General features: G+C 41.0%; 1 protein-coding gene across 2 annotated transcripts in view; it reads left to right on the top strand.

The window, feature by feature from the left end:
- The window catches only part of dnah9l (dynein, axonemal, heavy polypeptide 9 like), a 31,398-nt gene extending 12,734 nt beyond the window's left edge, over nt 1-18,664 (top strand). The window contains exons 32-82 of one of the 2 annotated variants that reach the window (XM_039602341.1): nt 219-296; nt 441-573; nt 907-1,034; nt 1,255-1,403; nt 1,512-1,662; nt 1,774-1,905; nt 1,991-2,164; nt 2,280-2,484; nt 2,878-3,043; nt 3,193-3,295; nt 3,623-3,760; nt 3,868-3,969; nt 4,272-4,433; nt 4,588-4,671; nt 5,030-5,139; nt 5,246-5,408; nt 5,523-5,646; nt 5,904-6,046; nt 6,140-6,301; nt 6,537-6,596; nt 6,692-6,865; nt 6,935-7,081; nt 7,310-7,423; nt 7,584-7,727; nt 8,409-8,591; nt 8,734-8,739; nt 8,901-9,002; nt 9,122-9,256; nt 10,368-10,541; nt 10,677-10,809; nt 10,929-11,031; nt 11,171-11,293; nt 12,081-12,285; nt 12,759-12,923; nt 13,040-13,180; nt 13,324-13,494; nt 13,565-13,687; nt 13,779-13,972; nt 14,104-14,252; nt 14,422-14,549; nt 14,714-14,851; nt 15,015-15,104; nt 15,189-15,380; nt 15,540-15,659; nt 16,016-16,075; nt 16,239-16,421; nt 16,672-16,854; nt 17,181-17,296; nt 17,530-17,642; nt 17,734-17,874; nt 18,395-18,664. In XM_039602341.1, coding sequence (XP_039458275.1) covers nt 219-296; nt 441-573; nt 907-1,034; nt 1,255-1,403; nt 1,512-1,662; nt 1,774-1,905; nt 1,991-2,164; nt 2,280-2,484; nt 2,878-3,043; nt 3,193-3,295; nt 3,623-3,760; nt 3,868-3,969; nt 4,272-4,433; nt 4,588-4,671; nt 5,030-5,139; nt 5,246-5,408; nt 5,523-5,646; nt 5,904-6,046; nt 6,140-6,301; nt 6,537-6,596; nt 6,692-6,865; nt 6,935-7,081; nt 7,310-7,423; nt 7,584-7,727; nt 8,409-8,591; nt 8,734-8,739; nt 8,901-9,002; nt 9,122-9,256; nt 10,368-10,541; nt 10,677-10,809; nt 10,929-11,031; nt 11,171-11,293; nt 12,081-12,285; nt 12,759-12,923; nt 13,040-13,180; nt 13,324-13,494; nt 13,565-13,687; nt 13,779-13,972; nt 14,104-14,252; nt 14,422-14,549; nt 14,714-14,851; nt 15,015-15,104; nt 15,189-15,380; nt 15,540-15,659; nt 16,016-16,075; nt 16,239-16,421; nt 16,672-16,854; nt 17,181-17,296; nt 17,530-17,642; nt 17,734-17,874; nt 18,395-18,642 — 7,065 coding nt within the window. In that variant the 3' untranslated portion in view covers nt 18,643-18,664. Of the gene's footprint in view, nt 1-218; nt 297-440; nt 574-906; nt 1,035-1,254; nt 1,404-1,511; nt 1,663-1,773; nt 1,906-1,990; nt 2,165-2,279; nt 2,485-2,877; nt 3,044-3,192; nt 3,296-3,622; nt 3,761-3,867; nt 3,970-4,271; nt 4,434-4,587; nt 4,672-5,029; nt 5,140-5,245; nt 5,409-5,522; nt 5,647-5,903; nt 6,047-6,139; nt 6,302-6,536; nt 6,597-6,691; nt 6,866-6,934; nt 7,082-7,309; nt 7,424-7,583; nt 7,728-8,408; nt 8,592-8,733; nt 8,740-8,900; nt 9,003-9,121; nt 9,257-10,367; nt 10,542-10,676; nt 10,810-10,928; nt 11,032-11,170; nt 11,294-12,080; nt 12,286-12,758; nt 12,924-13,039; nt 13,181-13,323; nt 13,495-13,564; nt 13,688-13,778; nt 13,973-14,103; nt 14,253-14,421; nt 14,550-14,713; nt 14,852-15,014; nt 15,105-15,188; nt 15,381-15,539; nt 15,660-16,015; nt 16,076-16,238; nt 16,422-16,671; nt 16,855-17,180; nt 17,297-17,529; nt 17,643-17,733; nt 17,875-18,394 lie in introns of those variants that run through there. The other variant, XM_039602342.1, reaches the window with a different exon arrangement.
- Nucleotides 18,665-18,674: the final 10 nt, after the last annotated feature.

The following is an 18,674-nucleotide window of genomic DNA, read 5'->3' as shown; positions in this document are numbered from 1 at the left end:
AACACATTCATAAAGTTCTGAGCTAATTTTAAATTGGGGAAAATGCATAATTCCCACGGGTCAATAGAGGAACAATATATAAAGCTTTGTGGTTTGTAACATAAACTAGCTGTTAATAATTTTGGTTGTATTTTTTTTATTGTAAGATGAGTGAACTTGCAGTATTTTAGAGTATTTTTTTCAGAAATCCCACCATTAATGTGATTCCATGTTTGCAGGTGACCCAGCTGGAGGAGCTGCTGGCTGTTAGACATTCTGTATTTGTAGTTGGTGGACCGGGTACTGGAAAAAGTCAGGTTAACTCAACTAATGAACATTTTTAAAACTGTTTATGTGGGTTTTTTTTTTAAATATCTGTGTGATCCAACTTCTTGTACCCAAAATATGTCCAAACATATTAACTAAAACCACTTATATAAATGATCTTGTTTACTTATCAGATCTTAAAGACTCTTCATAGGACTTATGCAAACATGAAGATGAAGCCCTTATGGAATGATATTAACCCTAAAGCTGTCACCACAGATGAGCTGTTTGGATACCTGCACCCTGCTACCAGAGAGTGGAAGGATGGTGAGAAGCAGGAGGATTATACAAAGGATTTCATGTGCAATAAATGATGATCAAGAGAACCAGTTTTTCCTCCAGAATTTGGGTCGCTGTCAAGTCTGATTTATTTTGGTGCCAAGACCATAATTTATTCCAAAGCCTCCTCTCAGAAATAATTAGAAAGTTAATACACTTTTTCTATTTCACAGCCCACTCCTGTTTAAATAGGTTTCGTGTGCAATAATTTCATTACCAGTTCATTTCACAATTTTGCATTCAATACCTTTTTTGCTGCAGTGATGGTTTAGTATGTAAAAATGGATTTACTATTGTATGTGTCACTGTTTCCTTTTACAGGCCTGTTCTCCTCTACCATGAGAGAGCTGACCTCGGTGGGCCATGATGGACCCAAATGGATTGTTCTGGATGGGGATATTGACCCTATGTGGATCGAGTCACTCAACACAGTTATGGATGACAATAAGGTGAGAGATCATCTCCATGTTTGCATTCTGCTAATGTTACATTTTTGTCTTTCATCCAGGAGTTTGAATATGTCTCGTTCTTTTTGTATTAACTTAACCAAATTCCAAATAAGTAATTAATATTTATATACATTTCTGCCAATGCCAGTCATTAAGTTAGTGCATACTTTATATTTTTGAACCAGCGCTTGAGCTCCACTCCTTCTGCTTTTCCCTCCAGGTTCTGACACTTGCCAGTAACGAGAGGATCGGCTTGTCCTCGTCCATGCGTCTTCTCTTTGAGATCTCTCATCTAAAGGCTGCTACTCCAGCTACAGTGTCAAGGGCAGGAATACTCTATGTCAACCCACAGGACTTGGGTTGGAGCTCGTAAGACAAACACAATGCTTAAATGCACGCATGAAATCACAGTCTTCCGTTTCTTTGATTTTCTTAAGGTTATCTTGGTTAGCAGAGCTGCCTTTACTGTGTTTTCAGTTATGTGACAAGTTGGATCGACACACGGCAAGCCCAGTCAGAGCGAGCCAACCTCACTATTTTGTTTGATAAGTACGTGCCATACTGTCTGGAACAAGTTCGCTGCAACCTGAAAACCATCACACCCATTCCAGAAAACAGCATGGTGCAGGTACATGTAGGGTTTTATGGATATCAAATGCAGCCTACGGAGCTATAATATTATATTTTTCTGTTGTTATTGTTCAGTCACATGCAGCATGTCTGTGTTTTGCTCAATCAGACGTTGTGCTCGTTGTTGGACTGCTTGCTGATTGAGGACAACACTCCAGCCGATTCTCCCAGAGAACTCTATGAGATCTACTTTGTCTTTGCCTGTGTCTGGGCTTTTGGAGGCGCTCTCTTTCAAGATCATGTGTGTAGTGACTAACTGTTTCTTCTAATCGTATCAGATAATTCACATTATTATACCATATAATGACAGTGTTTTACCTTTATAGCTCAATGACTACCGTGCTGAATTTAGCCGCTGGTGGTCCAAAGAGATGAGAGCCGTAAAGTTTCCCTCACAAGGGACCGTCTTTGACTATTTCATTGACCCTGAGACTAAAAAGTTTACTCCGTGGAGTGAGAAGATGGTGCCATTTGAGCTGGAGCCTGATATTCCGTTACAGGTATGTTATTAGACTAATGAATGCGTGTGGTTGTCTACAGCAGGCCAGAGTGTCCTGTATAATCATTACATGTTGATTTAGATCTCTCAGTGCGCTCATCCACTGTCTGTTTCAGACGGTGCTTGTCCACACTCCAGAGACCATCTGTCTCACCTACTTCATGGACCTTCTGCTTCAGAGAGGCAAACCTATCATGTTAGTGGGCAATGCAGGAGTGGGAAAAACTATTCTGGTGTCTGATAAAGTCGCTAAGCTGAAGGAGGATTACATAGTAGCAAAAGTTCCCTTCAACTACTACACCACATCTGCCATGCTGCAGCGTAAGGATCTCTGAAATGAGCATACACAAACAGATTTTTTTCACGTGTGTATTTTTTTATTAATATAGCAAATTGTATAATACATATTATAATATAATATGAAATATAATAGGACAAATCTAATAATCTGAAAAAAAGGCTTCTAATGAGATATGTGTGCTTCCTGTCTTTACATTATGTTGCTGTGGTAATATCTAATTGCGTTTGCCTATTCATACTGATTGAATGGCACAGGCTTCATCAATTTTCTTTCTGAATTTTGAAACTGAGTTTCCCTGTATCTTCAATTCTTTTTTCTTCAAATTGTTTAGATTTTCAGTCAGTGAGTTTTTGTGAAGACTGTTGTCACTTTGTCATTTTCCTAAACTGTCTTGTGTATTAAATGTACTTCAGGCGTCTTGGAGAAACCTCTAGAGAAGAAAGCTGGTCGTAAATTTGGTCCTCCCACCGCCAAGAGACTTATCTACTTCATAGATGACCTCAACATGCCTGAGGTGGATGTTTATGGGACTGTCCAGCCACACACGCTCATCCGCCAGCACCTTGATTACAGCCACTGGTAGGATAAGATGCACGTGATGGACTCGCATATTTATACTGCTTTCATACTGCCAAAGTGTACAATTACACATCTTTACTCTGTACACAACTGTTACACAGAGTTTAGTGCTTAGTGTGAATTTTAACCAACAGATCTTTGTACTGTAGGTATGACAGACAGCGGCTGATTTTGAAAGAAATCCATAACTGCCAATATATCACCTGTATGAACCCAACAGCTGGAAGCTTCTCTATCAATCCCAGACTGCAGGTACTGCCACACATTTGCAAGTTTTTATGCGTAAATTGTATTTGTTCGTAAATATTATTATCAATATTCTCATATCTACTGAAACTATACTTGATCACTATGGCTTTATACATAATTTCATTGAATACGTATTTAGAAAAATTTGTTTCAAAGGGAACCATGTTTATGTTTTCCTTTGCCTGTTTTTCTTTTGTGTTTCAAAGACATGCAGAAACCATTTTTAGCTAATAAGAAAATTTTAAAGGTAGTTCAGAATGCAACTTTCTCAGTTTAAGTGGGTCCAGCCACAGATTCCTGTTGGTAAAATCTTTACTGCCTCCATTTCAGAGGCATTTCTCAGTGTTTGCAGTGCATTTCCCCAGTGCTGATGCATTAGCTACCATCTTCTCCAGCATCTTGTCAGCTCACTTTCTTCAGGGAGGATTTAGCTACGGGGTCTCTCGCTCAGTTGGAACTCTCATTCAGGTACTGTACACTTACAGTGCTAGTGCAGCATTCATTTGTATTAAAACCTGACTTGAGACAACATTCATCTGTTTCTGTGTCACTATCTTTTGATTCTCCTCAAACAGGCAGCTATCTGCCTGCACCAGAAAATGAGCCAGAACTTTCTTCCTACAGCCATACGCTTCCACTATATCTTCAATCTGCGAGACCTTTCCAACATATTTCAGGTAACACACTTTGCTCAGTCATCCAGAAAAAAATGAAAACATAAAAATATAACTGAAACAATACTTACTTCTGTTAAAGATCATTTCCTTGAACTGGTTAAAAGCATGCTGTTGACTCCTTTTTTCACTCATGGCAGCAAATACGAAAACGTCATGTGAATGCATTTGCAAAACTGTCATTGGTGGCGGCTTGCCTTATATTTTACTTTTGTAGGAATGTTAATGCTGAAAAACTGAAAAATCTGGTGTCAAAAGTTCTCTCGTGGCATAGTTATGTGTTTATTAATACGATTTCTGTATAGGGCATCCTGTTTGCCTTGCCAGAAAGCATCCGTTACCCCATGGACCTGGTGCACCTGTGGCTTCATGAGAGCTCCAGGGTCTACTCAGACAAACTGATGGAAGAAAAAGATGTGGAACTCTTTAATAAAATCCTGTTGGACACTGGCAAGAGATATTTCGAAGTAAGACATGGGCGATTTAAAATGCAACCTTAATCTTAAAAATGTTTCAAAATGTAAGAGGTATCGCAGAAGTGATGCTTTTGGTATTTAGTATTAAAGTCAGCTATGGCATGTTCAGTATTTTCTTGTTTGTTTGTCCTGCCAACCTCTCCAGGGAATAGATGAGTCCATCTTTATCCACCAGCCTTTGGTGTACTGCCACTTTGCCCAGGGAGTGGGAGAGCCTCGCTATCACCAGGTTTGACACATTCAGACACACACAAGCTAGTCTGCACTCCAAGTTCTTTATAGAGTTTAAAATATAAGAGTGTAGTCAAATACTTTATGGGAGTTTAATTGCTTACACTTGAATCAGTACTGTAGCATACTTATTTAGTGGCCTCCTGGCACAGATGTGGCAGATGTGTCATATCTGCTTTGACAGAAACCAGAAATGAGGATGACTGTATTGTCGCTAGCAAAAAGATTGCCTGTCTTTGATATGTGTGTGGCATCTTAGTTTCATTGTATATGGAATGTACCACGTAGACACGGAGCAGTGCTGGCTTTCCTCAAGAGAGACAAGTTTATTTGTTTTATTTTTCCTTTCTTGTCAGGCTTCAGACTGGGAGAAGCTCCAGAAGACACTGGCTGATGCTCTAGAGCACTATAATGAGTTGCACGCTGTCATGGACTTGGTACTGTTTGAAGAAGCGATCCAGCATGTGTAAGAGACACACACAGACACAAACTAACATGCACAAAAAAGAATTTACAAAGCAAATGTAAACCACAGGCAAGAAACACACCATCAATTCTGTGTTTGTGCCCAGGTGTCGCATCAGTCGTATACTGGAGGCCCCCTATGGTAATGCCCTGCTGGTTGGGGTTGGTGGGAGTGGGAAGCAGAGCCTGTGTCGACTGGCTGCTTTCCTCAGCATGCTGGAGGTTTTCCAGATCACGCTGCGTAAAGGTTATGGAATCAGTGACCTCAAAGTAAATATGCACTTCCACATGCAAAACACGGTTGTATATCATAACACATCTGTTTTGAGTGATTTGGGATGTTTTTTTTCCCTGCTTTGTGTTTGCTGCAACCCTTGTCTGCAGAGTGACATAGCTGCATTGTATATAAAGGTGGGGGTGAAGAATATTGGGACAGTGTTTCTTCACACAGATGCCCAGATTCCAGATGAGCGCTTCCTGGTGCTGATCAACGACATGCTGGCCTCAGGTTTGGCTACACAGACCTGAACTGAGATAACTGAGATTTCTGCTTTAATAGCTGTCTTTTGCTGTCAGATCTAAGAAATGAATGTCATTTCTGCAAAAAATATTTTTGGATGATGTCAGTGGCTTTGAGAGCACAGAGTTGTGCATTTGAATAGATAGCAGAGAAGGCTCATTTGGTCACATAGACCTGCTCCAAGTAAGACTGACTATATAAGAAAGAACAAATATACAGTGAGCTCGCATTCTTTGCATTTTTAGGGGATATTCCTGACCTTTTTAGTGATGAAGAAGCAGATATGATTGTTTCATCAATCCGTATGGAGCTGAGGGGATTAGGACTCATAGATACCAGAGACAACTGCTGGAGCTTTTTCATCGAAAGGATACGAAGACAGCTCAAGGTCTATAATGTAAACCACGTAGAAACTGTGATGTAATGACCAGTGTTGATAGTCATCTCACCAAATCCTTCTGTCACCCTTTCTGCCCTCCAGGTCGTCTTATGTTTCTCTCCAGTTGGATTCACGTTAAGGACACGTGCACGGAAGTTTCCAGCCCTAGTAAATTGTACAGCCATAAACTGGTTCCACTCTTGGCCTCAGCTTGCTCTGCAGTCCGTCAGCTCTACTTTCATAGAGAAAATACCTGGACTGGAGGTGCTTCGCGTTTAAATTCTGTCATGCATTTTAAAGCTGCTTTTAAAAGTACTAACTCTGATACTGATTATGCAAGTGTTTCAAATAATAGATACCTAATAAGCATAAATAGGAACTAAAATAGCTATTAACTTAGACACATGTCTATAGCTACTTTTATGTGAATAAATCAAATAAGAAGGTTCTTCTTACTCTCTCAGTGAAGTGAATCAATGTGTGTGTTCATACTGTGCAGCCAAATGTGAGGGCATCTATCAGTGAGTTCATCTCCTACGCTCACACGAGTGTCAATGAGGTAAGAGCTGCTGCACAGCACTGCGAGCGATGACCCCACTTGATGTCTTCTTTGATATGATTTCTTGGTTTTCTTGTTGTGAATTCATCTCACAGGTGAGTGTCAAATACCAGCAGAGTGAGAAGCACTTCAACTATACCACACCAAAGAGTTTCCTAGAGTTTATGAAGTTGTACGACAACCTGTTGAGGAAGAAACGCACAGAGCTGACTCAGAAGATGGAAAGATTAGAGAATGGACTTCAAAAACTGCAGACTACGGCGTCACAGGTCAGGGGGAAAATAACACCACATTGCACCAGTGCAATGTTTCTTGTTCTTACTTTTTTTTTTCTTTAGGTGGAGGACCTCAAAGCGAAGTTAGCAGTGCAGGAGGTAGAGCTGTGGCAGAGAAACACGGACATCGAAGCCCTCATTGCTAAAATAGGACAACAGACAGACAAGCTGAACCAAGAGAGAGCTGTAGCTGATGCTGAGGAGCAGAGGGTAAGATTGTGATTCTAGGACCTCTCGAGCAGCAAAATGACACACTTAAAGCCATGTATTTTCAGAATTACTGCACATTTTGAGGTTCATTTTAAACCACTTTGTCAATGAGAGGGCCATTAGAGAAGAGAGGGCAGAGAAGTAATAACATAGGTCAGAAACAAGCCAAACTTTCAGCAATCCATTCACAGCATACACACACGCGCGTGTTGTATTTTTGTGATTCAGGTGGCAGCAATCCAAGCTAAAGTGACCAAACAGCAACAGGAGACTGAAGAGGACTTGGCGAAGGCTGAACCTGCCCTACAGGCAGCCAACACAGCTCTCAATACACTCAACAGAGTAAAACACTTGCACACACATAAAGTTTTACTTCATTTCATTCAATTTATTTTATGAGTCCATTGCAAGCATAAAAGAAATCTAATAAAGTTGTCCTGAGCTCAGGCCCCTGATTAAAAATGTGGGCGTTTGTGCATTCGTGTGCATCTGTTTGATTTAGTTAAACCTGACAGAGCTGAGGACGTTTCCCAACCCTCCAGCCATCGTCACCAACGTCTCAGCAGCTGTTCTAGTGCTACTGGCTCCTCAAGGCCGAATCCCCAAAGATCGCAGCTGGAAAGCTTCCAAGGTGGTCATGAGCAAGGTGATAGGATTTTTAGGTTTTAGTTTTCCTTCATTTAATGGCTTGATACCGCCAAAGTAAATCCATTTTAGGTTAGTGTTATGGTAGATCTGGTGACCTGTCTGTGTACCAACCTTTCATTTGAAAGCTAGGATAGGCTCCAGTCCCCCTGCAAACCTGAACTGGATACACTATTAGAAAAATTAATGGATGAATGAAAACTATAAAACGAATACAAAAAAAAAAAAAATCTCTAATCATCTGAGATAAAAATATTTAACATTTAAAGCACGACCTTCTCTTTTAGTCTTCATCCTTGCACAACTCCAATTTAATATTGATTGCAACTGCAGTTATTTTGTTGTGTGACTGTTTGCACTTTTCAATCTGATATGCTTTGATGAACACATTCATATTTAATTTTTGTATTATAGGGTTCTTTCATATTTTTAATATCTCCTGTATCCTGTGTTGTTGATACCACCTTGGCTCAAACACTCTTTTTTTAAAGAGAGGTTTAACCTCTGTGAGGCACTATGCTGGTTGAAAAAAGTAACAACTAAAGCAATGTTCACACTCTTTTTTTTAGTTAATTCTACTTTTTGACTCAGGATTTAGAATTCAAAAATGTTGAAAAATATTTTGTTAATTTGAAACCATTTGATGTAACGCACACCTGTTTGCACACAAATGCCTGTGCAGGTGGATGACTTCCTGCAGGCTCTGGTAAACTTTGACAAAGAGAACATCCCTGAGGCCATGGTGAGATGTGTGAGAGATGAATACCTCAGTGACCCAGAGTTCAACCCTGACTTTGTAAAACAGAAATCCTCTGCCGCTGCGGGCCTTTGTGCATGGGTGATCAACATCATCCGCTTCCACGAGGTAAACATCTAAACCATCTGCCACATATAGTTAGTGTCATCCAAGCTAATCCATTTGCTATATTTTTTTTCTGTGTAAAACACTTTGTTTGTTTGATTTGTTTTTTTGCCTTTTTCCCCAAAACTTGTGCTGCCTTGGATAGATTTTTGTAAGTACATCTCGTCTCTTATTTCTTTATTATAGGATTATATGAAGAATATTTGATGAATATGTTGATTAGACAAGCTGTTTGTTATTTTGGATGATGTTCCTTATAACAAAGGTTATACTGTATTTTAGTTTCAGCTGTAAGGATGTGCTTGTTTCCAGGTGCTCTGCGAGGTAGAGATGAAGAGAATGTGTCTGACTCAGGCTAACGCTGATTTGGCTGAGGCTGCTGAGAAGCTAGACGCCCTGCGGAAAAAACTAGCTGTACGTCTGTTTAAATTGGACAGATTGGATTATTTGGTGCTTGACAACAAAATTAATTAGTTATTTGCAAATGCCAGCATTCATAATATTTTCATCTGTTCCCTTTTCTCCTTTCTCAGGAGCTGGATAGTAGTCTGGAAACTCTGAAAATAGCTTTTGAGAAGGCAACATCAGAGAAACTTCGCTTTCAGGAAGAGGTCAACCGCACAAACAAGACAATAGAGCTTGCTAATCGGCTGGTCAAAGGACTAGAGGTAAGTTTACAGTGCTGTGCAAAAGTCATAAGCCACCTCTCATTTCTTTATATTCTGCTGGGAAAAAGGGAAATAGATTCTGTGATTTACTTAAAAATGTGCTTACCTACATGTAAATACAGTATAGGCAAAAACAGACTTTGTACAGTTGTTATATGCTATGACCACCTTTATTATCTGCAATACAGCCCGAACTCCCGTAGGAAGGCTTTCTTGTAATCTCTCAAAAAAATCCAGTATTTTTCAGGAATAGCTCTCCAGGCATCTTGAAGGACATTGAAAGCTCTTCTTGAAATGTTGGCTGACTCTTGTTCTGTTCTGTCCAGATGATCCCACACTGCTTCAATAATGTTGAGGTCCGGGCTCTGATAGTGTTAATTGTGCGTTTTTCTATCCATTTATGCTTTTACTGCATTGAGGATCATTGTCACGCTGAAGAATTAAGTAATCATTTGAACCACAAATGTGACATTTGTATTCATCACTCCATCAGACCTGTTGTCACTGATTTTCAGCGCAGTTCTTGTGTATTTGGCATACCTCAGTCTTTTCCCCCAGTTTCCCCTCTTTAAGAAGGGAAACCTCTTAGTCTCAGCGACCCCTCCACTCAGACTATTTCTGAATACGCTTCAAGGAGCAGTTCATTTAGGGGCTAGATGATCCTGTGTCATTGTTTTTGTGTTTTGTGTCTTTGTTAAATTTTTTCCTATTTCTTGAGGACACTGTTCTGATACTGTTCATTTGCTTTAGATTTTTTTTAATGCCTGCAACTTCTTTTGCCCTCCACTTGCCAGGTTTCCCTCAAATTTTTTAGGGACACACTACACACCATGCTGCTGCCAGTTTTTTGGGCTAATAGCTCTAATACTATTTTATTCCTGTCAAACTGTGTTATCTTTGCATTTTTGGTAGATTCAGCTGAAGACATGAAAACAAATCATGTGTTTTTGCAGGCTGCTAGTAACAACAAGCCTAAAGATTCAGAAGCAGCCAATGTCCAAAGAAAAAAATTGAAAGACCTTCAGAAATCCTGGGGAACTATTGCTCAAGACCATTTTAAAAAGCTGTCTGAGTGTTACCCAGAGCAACTGTATCTGTGTGTGTTTTTCAGAGTGAGAACGTGCGCTGGGCTCACTCAGTGGCTCAGTACCATGAGCAGGAGGAAACGCTCTGTGGGGACGTCCTTCTAACCGCAGCCTTCATCTCTTATGCCGGATCCTTCTCAAAGAAGTACAGGAAAGAGCTGCTGGACAACCTCTGGATGCCGTTCCTACACAGCCAGAAGGTTAAAATCTTAAAACACTGAGATATGTCCTTTAATTTTCTTCTGCAAATGCAGTTATTCCCTCCGGTATCTTTGCCGTTCCACAACAGCTTGTGTCTTATTTCTGTAATGAACACACACCATTGTTTCTATCAGATCCCCATTCCCATGACAGAGGGCTTAGATCCAGTGTCGATGTTGACTGATGATGCAATGGTTGCCCAGTGGAACAATGAAGGCTTACCAGGAGACAAAATGTCTACCCAGAATGCCACCATACTTACTAACTGTGAGTGGAGTTTTTCACTTAGTGTAACTGGCTTTTTATAACAAACATTACAAATGCTACGGTACTAGGTTTTCTTCTTAGCACATCTCCATGTATAAATAAGGAGTTTATTGTTGCAGGTGAGCGCTGGCCTCTCCTTATCGACCCTCAGCTGCAGGGCATCAAATGGATTAAGAGTCGCTATGGTAACAGCCTCAAGGTTGTCAGTCTGGGGCAGAGAGGGTGAGTGTTTCCTTTGTTGATGCTTGCTTGAGACCTCCACAGCTCGAGGAAGTGTAAATTTGTTTAGTAGCAATTCAGAAATAATAACAGTGCTACAGTTTCTACAGTTTTTATCAATTACTCTTAAATGTTGTTACAGATATGTAGATGTTATTGAACAGGCTGTAGTGGCAGGGGACACTGTCCTCATCGAGAACCTCGAGGAGACGATTGACCCTGTTATTGACCCCCTTCTGGGTCGACACACAATCAAGAAGGGCAGGTAACACACAGAAATGCTGTCATTGAGTTTTTTTCCTTTATGCAGATGCTTTAAGAACTGGACTAAATTTGCACACAGATATTTGTGAATGAAGCCCAATTTAAGGGAAAGCTTTTTCCTTGAAGAAGTACTGCATTACTTGGTTAAGTACTCACCTAGTCATCAGGGCAGATAGTAGCAGATAAGGACACTGAAAAATAAAAGCCTCGTAAAAATAAAATCTGCCAGTAAAGTTACAAAAAAAGATGTTGTCATAGATTAAACATGATGTAGAAAAAAAACTGTAAGACTCCAGAAGAATTCAATCAATTTTCACATATTATTATTAAAAAATGAACACATGAACAGAGCTGATTTGTTCCATCAGAAATGTATTGGTCTATGTTCAGTCCTATCTGTAGGGTTTTGTAAACCTTTCGATACATGTTTATGCGTTGAAAGCAAAGGAGGTGGGTTGAGGGTTATGGCTCAGAAGGAAGAAGAAGTGGGTAAATTCAGAAGGAGAAAATGGTTAGGAGGCTAGAGAGGAGAAAGAGAGAGGATAATTGGAAGGGGGGGTCTAAGGAGGTATGGGGAGAAGGTAGATTGGAGAGAGAGTGGGAGTGGGTAAGGTAGAAAGGAGAGAAGGGAGCGGGGGTGGGGTGTAAGGAAGTAAGGATCTCGTCACTTATCCACAACTTGCTCACCAATGCCACTTTTCCATGTATAGCAGATCATTCATATGACACTGGGTTCATTCATTTTATCACGCTCCACCCTCTTCTTCTTACTTGTCCCGCTGCTACAGTTGTATAAAGGTTGGAGACAAAGAGTGTTTCTTCCATCCAGCCTTCAGACTGATTCTCCACACTAAGCTGGCTAATCCTCACTATAAGCCAGAGATTCAAGCCCAGACCACCCTCATTAATTTCACAGTGACCAGAGATGGATTGGAGGACCAGCTCCTGGCCCAGGTGGTGAATCAAGAGAGGCCAGATCTTGAGCAGCTTAAGGTAGAGTGGAACAGTTGATGGATTTCTCTGTTGATGCGTGTGTCCATTTTGTACTGCCTATCTGGGTCCGAGACCAGCAGTCTAAGTGTTTAAGACACGTTAAGGCCTCCCTCTCCCCAAACCACTGCCTTTTGCTTCTCAAGGGGGCAGTATGCAATCTCCCACTTGATTCCTTTCTCCCTTGTGTACAAGACCTAAGTTACCTGAACTTTTCCACTTCAGGCAGCAACTAATTCCCTACCTGGAGTGGACAATCTACCTTTTCTGACTGGAAATAGTGTGCTCAGTCTCGATTTGCTGTTTGGTATTTAGCTGTCCCAGCTCATGTTGGAGTTCATTGTTTAATGAGGCCAGCTGGCGTTATTTCATCTCTGTTGCAGGTTTTGGTTTTCTTGGTAAAGTCTAGTATATGTAATTCATCATTCTGGTTCCATTTATGCTTCTTTTTATATATTTGCATTGTCTTCCTACAGAGTGAACTGACAAAGCAGCAGAACATGTTTAAGATTGAGCTGAAGCTTCTGGAGGACGAGCTGCTAACCCGGCTGTCTGCTGCAGAGAGTAACTTCCTTGGTGACAATGTGCTGGTGGAGAAGCTTGAGACCACAAAGCACACTGCTGCTGAGATTGAGATGAAGGTATCAGGTTACATATCTGCGTCGTTGCAGTAACATGAATGGAATATTACAGCAAGTTAACCTACTTTTTACTCCCTTTCGTATTTTCTCTTTTTTCTGTCATCTCTCATTCGCAGGTTCTGGAAGCAAAAGTTAATGAAGTAAAGATAAATGAAGCCAGAGAACACTATCGCCCTGTTGCTGTCAGAGCTTCTCTGCTCTACTTTATCATGAATGATCTTAACAAGATCAACCCCATGTACCAGTTCAGCCTCAAGGTAACCAGAAGTAAATATAGGGCCTGAACACAACCTAGGAACCAACAACTGAATATAACATAAGATGTAAAATATCCAAATTTATGTGAAATTATGCAGCAAACAAATACATCATACAAACTGATTTGTCGTTTTGTTCTCAGGCCTTTAACGTTGTTTTCCACAAAGCAGTGGAGCTGGCAGAAGCCTGTGACGACGTAAAGAGCAGAGTAAACACACTCATAGACTGTGTTACATACTCCACCTTCAACTACATCAGCAGGGGACTATTTGAGAGAGACAAGCTCACCTTTACGGCACAGCTGGCCTTCCAGGTGTGTATGTGTTTGTGGAAGGGTTAGAGAAAGACTGTGTTTGTCCCTGACTGTGTTCTCCCTGTTTCAGTTGCTCCTGATGAGTAAGGAGATAGTTGTGAGAGAGTTGGACTTCTTGCTGCGTTTTAACATTGACCACAGCTACATCAGCCCACTTGACTTTCTTTCCAACTCGGCATGGAGCGCCATCAAGGTTCACAGGCACATACACGCAGCATTTATTTTTGCTGGCATTTGAGTTGCAGTGCAAATCAAAAACTGCTCTCTCTCTTGTATCGGTCCAGGTTATGAGTTTCACTGATGAGTTTCGTGGTCTGGATCGGGATATTGAAGGTTCACCCAAGCGCTGGAAGAAGCTGGTGGAGTCAGAGTGTCCCGAGAAGGAGAAGTTTCCTCAGGAGTGGAAGGGAAAAAGCTCGCTGCAGAAACTGATCATGATGAGAGCCCTGAGGCCCGACCGTATGACCTATGCTCTAAGGTGATGAGGATTTGTTTTCCTGCTTGTTTAACTGTGTTTTTGTCTTTTCTAATTTTTAGGTGTATTTCCATATAAGGACTATTAAAAGCTGTGTTTGTTCATTCGTTTATGTCAATATAACCCGACCCTAGGAACTTTGTTGAAGAGAAGCTCGGTGTGAAGTATACAGAGGGACGAAAGACTGAATTTGCAAAGTCCTTTAGAGAAAGTGGTCCTTCCTCCCCTATTTTCTTCATCCTCTCCCCAGGAGTGGACCCACTTAAAGATGTCGAATCACTGGGTACTGTTCAGAAAGCTGCATGCATCCAAACACAATTGCCTGATCGTATACTGCAATGTGTTGATCTATTAATAATTTAAGTGTCTAGCCATTGCTTTACAGTTCAGTGACAGTTGTATAACAGAGTGTTTAGGTTAGCACATAAAAAATCAGTCCTTTGTTTTCCCAGGAAGGAAGATGGGTTTCACTATTGACCTTGGGAAGCTTCACAATGTCTCCCTGGGTCAAGGACAGGAGACTGTGGCTGAAATCGCCATGGAAAAGGCCGCTAAGGAGGGTCACTGGGTTATATTGCAGGTCCAGTTAAAAGAAAGATGTTCTTATTTGAACTACTTTAATAGACAAAACACATTTTCTCATGTTAGAATGGGGAGAATCTGAAAAAGAAATCAGCATGACAGTGCCTGTGGAGTATGCTACAGTATATTGAGCTTTGATTATGTGTTTCCATTTCCCTGCAGAACATCCATCTGGTTGCTCGCTGGCTGGGTGCGCTTGAGAAGCTCCTGGAGCACTGCTGTGAAGACAGCCATCCAGACTACAGAGTGTTTATGAGCGCTGAGCCGGCATCTACACCCCAAGAACACATTATCCCACAGGTATAGATTCAGCAAGCATGCAAGAAAAGTCACACTTTGTCTCACTTTAACACTTTAATGCAACATCTACATAATGAATTTATTCTCACAGCTGTCTTAACCTATACCAGCATTTGCACACTTTAATAGTGACATCAAAGTCTGATTTATTTTTTTTACTCAGGGAATTCTGGAAAATGCTATAAAGATCACCAATGAACCTCCTACAGGCATGCATGCTAATCTACATGCTGCTCTGGATAACTTCGACCAGGTGATTTTTTTTCTTTCCTTGTGTTCTTTGTGCATTTGTTTTGATTTATTTATCAATTCACTTATTGTTTTGACTTCTTTCCAGGATATCCTGGATCAGTGCAGCCGTGAGCAGGAGTTTAAGACCATCCTGTTCTCTCTCTGTTACTTTCATGCCTGTGTGGCGGAGAGGAGGAAGTTTGGGCCCCAGGGTTGGAACAGAAAGTATCCATTCAGCACTGGAGATCTGACTATATCAGTTAATGTCCTTTACAATTACCTGGAGGCTAATGCACAGGTGGGTTTTGTTGTTGTTGTGGATAGGAAGCATGGTTTATAACTGGATGACCGAAACACTGATGTATGAGGTTGTCATTGGCGCTGCGAGTGACGGTGCCACAGGACAATTAGGGTTGTGATTGCCTTGGCAGTGATTTTTATAATTATGATGACACAGGTGCCATGGGAGGACCTGAGGTATTTGTTTGGGGAAATCATGTATGGAGGACACATCACTGATGACTGGGACAGACGCCTCTGCAGAACTTATTTGGAAGAATACATGCAGCCCAACCAGGTTTGTGTGTGTGACAGTAAAAGAAAACACGGACGTAGTGTGCCAGCAAACCTGGCTGTGTTCTGCAGAAAAAGAACAGGCTTCTCCGCAGGCATTATATGGTAGCCAAATTTAACTGCTCTTCTTGTGCAGACTTGGGCCATTTTGGGATGAAAATCAGCTCCAGTCAGAGCAGATTGACTACTTTTTTTTTACTATAGACTGTCCATAAAAGCTAAAAAATACTGGCATGAGTTCCTGGCAACCAGTTGCACCAGACTGAGGGAATTTTGCCGTCTGGGTTTGGAATAATTTTATGTTTTGTACAGTATGTGAGTCCTACAGCTAACAATACTTCTCTGTTTTGTGTCTCCTAGTTTGACCGGAAGCTTGCATTGGCACCGGGGTTTGTCATTCCCTCCAACCTGGATTATCAGGTAAGTTAAATCCAGTAGTTTTTTATTAAAGTTTACTTTGCACTATTGTACCTCAAACCCTGAAAAAATATTGTCATGTAAATGAATATTAAAGGCCAGTTTGTGTACTAAATATTTCTGACTGTACAGCTCATTAAATGAATGTGTTACTCTGCATCTCTAGGGCTACCATGATTTCATAGATGAGATGCTGCCCCATGAGAGCCCAGTGCACTATGGGTTGCATCCCAATGCAGAAATTGAGTTCCTGACAGTGACATCAGATAACCTTTTTCACACTCTGCTGGAGCTGCAGTCCCCTGATGTTGTGATTGGAGAGGGAGCCTCACAAACACTAGAAGAGAAGGTAGATGTACAGGGTTTTTTTTTTTCTTGGAAGGTATAAAAAGACAATTATAGATCAAAACCAGTGACCAGTGAAGTCATAAAACAGATAAAAAGTACAGAAACAGATACATTCACTCATCTAATGTTTAAATTATTCACAGTAGGAACACAGTTAACTTCTCTAATTCTAGGAGAACCAAGATACAAATGAGCAAACTAGTAAATCCAACATCTTGGACTGACTATATATTTGCTCCACACACATCCAGGTGAAATCAATTTTAGATGAAGTTCTGGAAAAGCTGCCAGAGGAGTACAACATGTCCGACATCACTTCCAAGACAGCTGAACGATCGCCATACATCCTGGTGTGCTTCCAGGAATGTGAGCGCATGAACACACTCATTTATGAGATACGCCGCTCACTGAAGGAGCTTGACCTTGGACTCAAGGTATGCTTGACACCTTTGTGTGTTTGAATGGGTATTTACAGTAGAAGTAGAAAACTAGTCTGGATAATATATAAACACAGAAGGCATCACAGCACAGACTGTCAGCACAGCAGAGTGTGTGTCAAACAAATGATGTAAGGATGAAAAGAAGCCTGCATCAGGAGAAATCAAAGAAGCTTTTACTCTTCATGCAAAAATGTGTTCAGATGGGTTTCTGACAGTATTTACACTGCTGCTTTAGAGGTCACATGTTAATGTCTCACTGATGTTAAATTACTACATGCATAAATTCTGACCAGTGCAGTTATACTGTTGCTCTCTCAAAGGGTGAACTGGCCATGTCCTCTGAGATGGAGAAGCTACAGGCAGCCTTGTTCTTTGACAACGTCCCAGATACCTGGACCAAGCTTGCCTACCCCTCAACTTACAGCCTGGCAATATGGTGTGTTTTTCTTTCTCCAGGGGATGGATTTCCCAAATCTTATATAAGACTCTGCATTTAATTTCAGCTGATGCAATTTTGCATAGTGTACAAGGGAATTAAATAAGCCAAGGTATTGTACTGTTATACATTTCGTATAGTGAAGAGTCCAGTTACAGTGCCCTATATAGTTTCCACATGACTGACATCATCCAAACAGCTGTCTCTGTATATTTCTTTTCATTTGATGTCAGGTATAACGACGTGATGCAGCGTTGCAAAGAACTTGACAGCTGGACTCAGGACCTGTCTCTGCCCAGTGTTGTCTGGCTATCTGGGCTGTTCAACCCACAGTCCTTCCTCACTGGTAAAATTCATTTACAGCATATAGAAAAATTGTACTAATACATTGACTTCTAACTAATTCTTAGTTATTTCATCGTGTCCTTGCATTCCAGCTGTGATGCAGTCTCTGGCACGTAAGAATGAGTGGCCTCTTGATAAAGTGAATCTGACCGTGGATGTGACCAAGAAGTTTAAAGAAGAGTTCAACCAACCGGCCAGGGAGGGTGCATATGTGTATGGACTTTATATGGAAGGTAGAAACACTGCCACTTATTTTCTGTTTATTGTGGTGCAGCTTGGAGAGCCACAGGCCACTTCTTTGTGCATAATTCTCCTTGTCTGTGTTTTAGTTCAAATAAAATCATACATTTAACTGTGTGTATGTGCCTTTGCACTGGGGACAGTTTTCCAGTTTTCTGTCTGCTGTTGTCACAATATCTCAAAGTAGCTTGAGGGAATTTCATTAAGTTTAGCATAAACCGTTCACTTGGGCTCAAGGATTAATGATTGGAATTTGATGATCAGAGATCACCGGGACTCTATAAAGCATTTTTTTGCTTATAACTTCTAGATAGAATAAGCATATAATGATTAGTTGACATATTTAAGTGAAAATTTCACTGCAACATCATGATACTCTGCAAAAAACAGACTTACTTCTCAGGAGGAGCAGCAGATATGGCCTTGAACAGCAGCTAGGAGAGTTAATGGGGCCATAAAAATCCCCAAAAGTGTTTCAAGTCTTCTCTTTTCTTCACCTACGCCCGACTACAGGTGCAAGATGGGACACTCAGACCGGAGTGATAACTGAGGCTCGTTTAAAGGAACTGACCCCAGCCATGCCTGTTATCTCAGTTCGAGCTGTACCCAATGACCGTCAGGAAACCAGGAATATCTACGAGTGTCCCCTCTACAAGACCAAGATCAGAGGACCCACGTATGTTTGGACTTTCAGTCTAAAAACCAGGGAGCGACCTGCCAAATGGGTCCTGGCTGGATTGGCTCTTCTACTCAGTGTGTGAAAAAGTGTAAGAGTTCTCAGTGAAGATGCAGT

The sequence above is a fragment of the Oreochromis aureus genome, linkage group 18 (genome assembly GCF_013358895.1).
Source record: "Oreochromis aureus strain Israel breed Guangdong linkage group 18, ZZ_aureus, whole genome shotgun sequence".
Taxonomy (NCBI): Eukaryota; Metazoa; Chordata; class Actinopteri; order Cichliformes; family Cichlidae; genus Oreochromis; species Oreochromis aureus.
The sequence above is the reverse complement of the archived record's forward strand: the minus strand, read 5'-3'. Positions and strand labels throughout refer to the sequence as shown.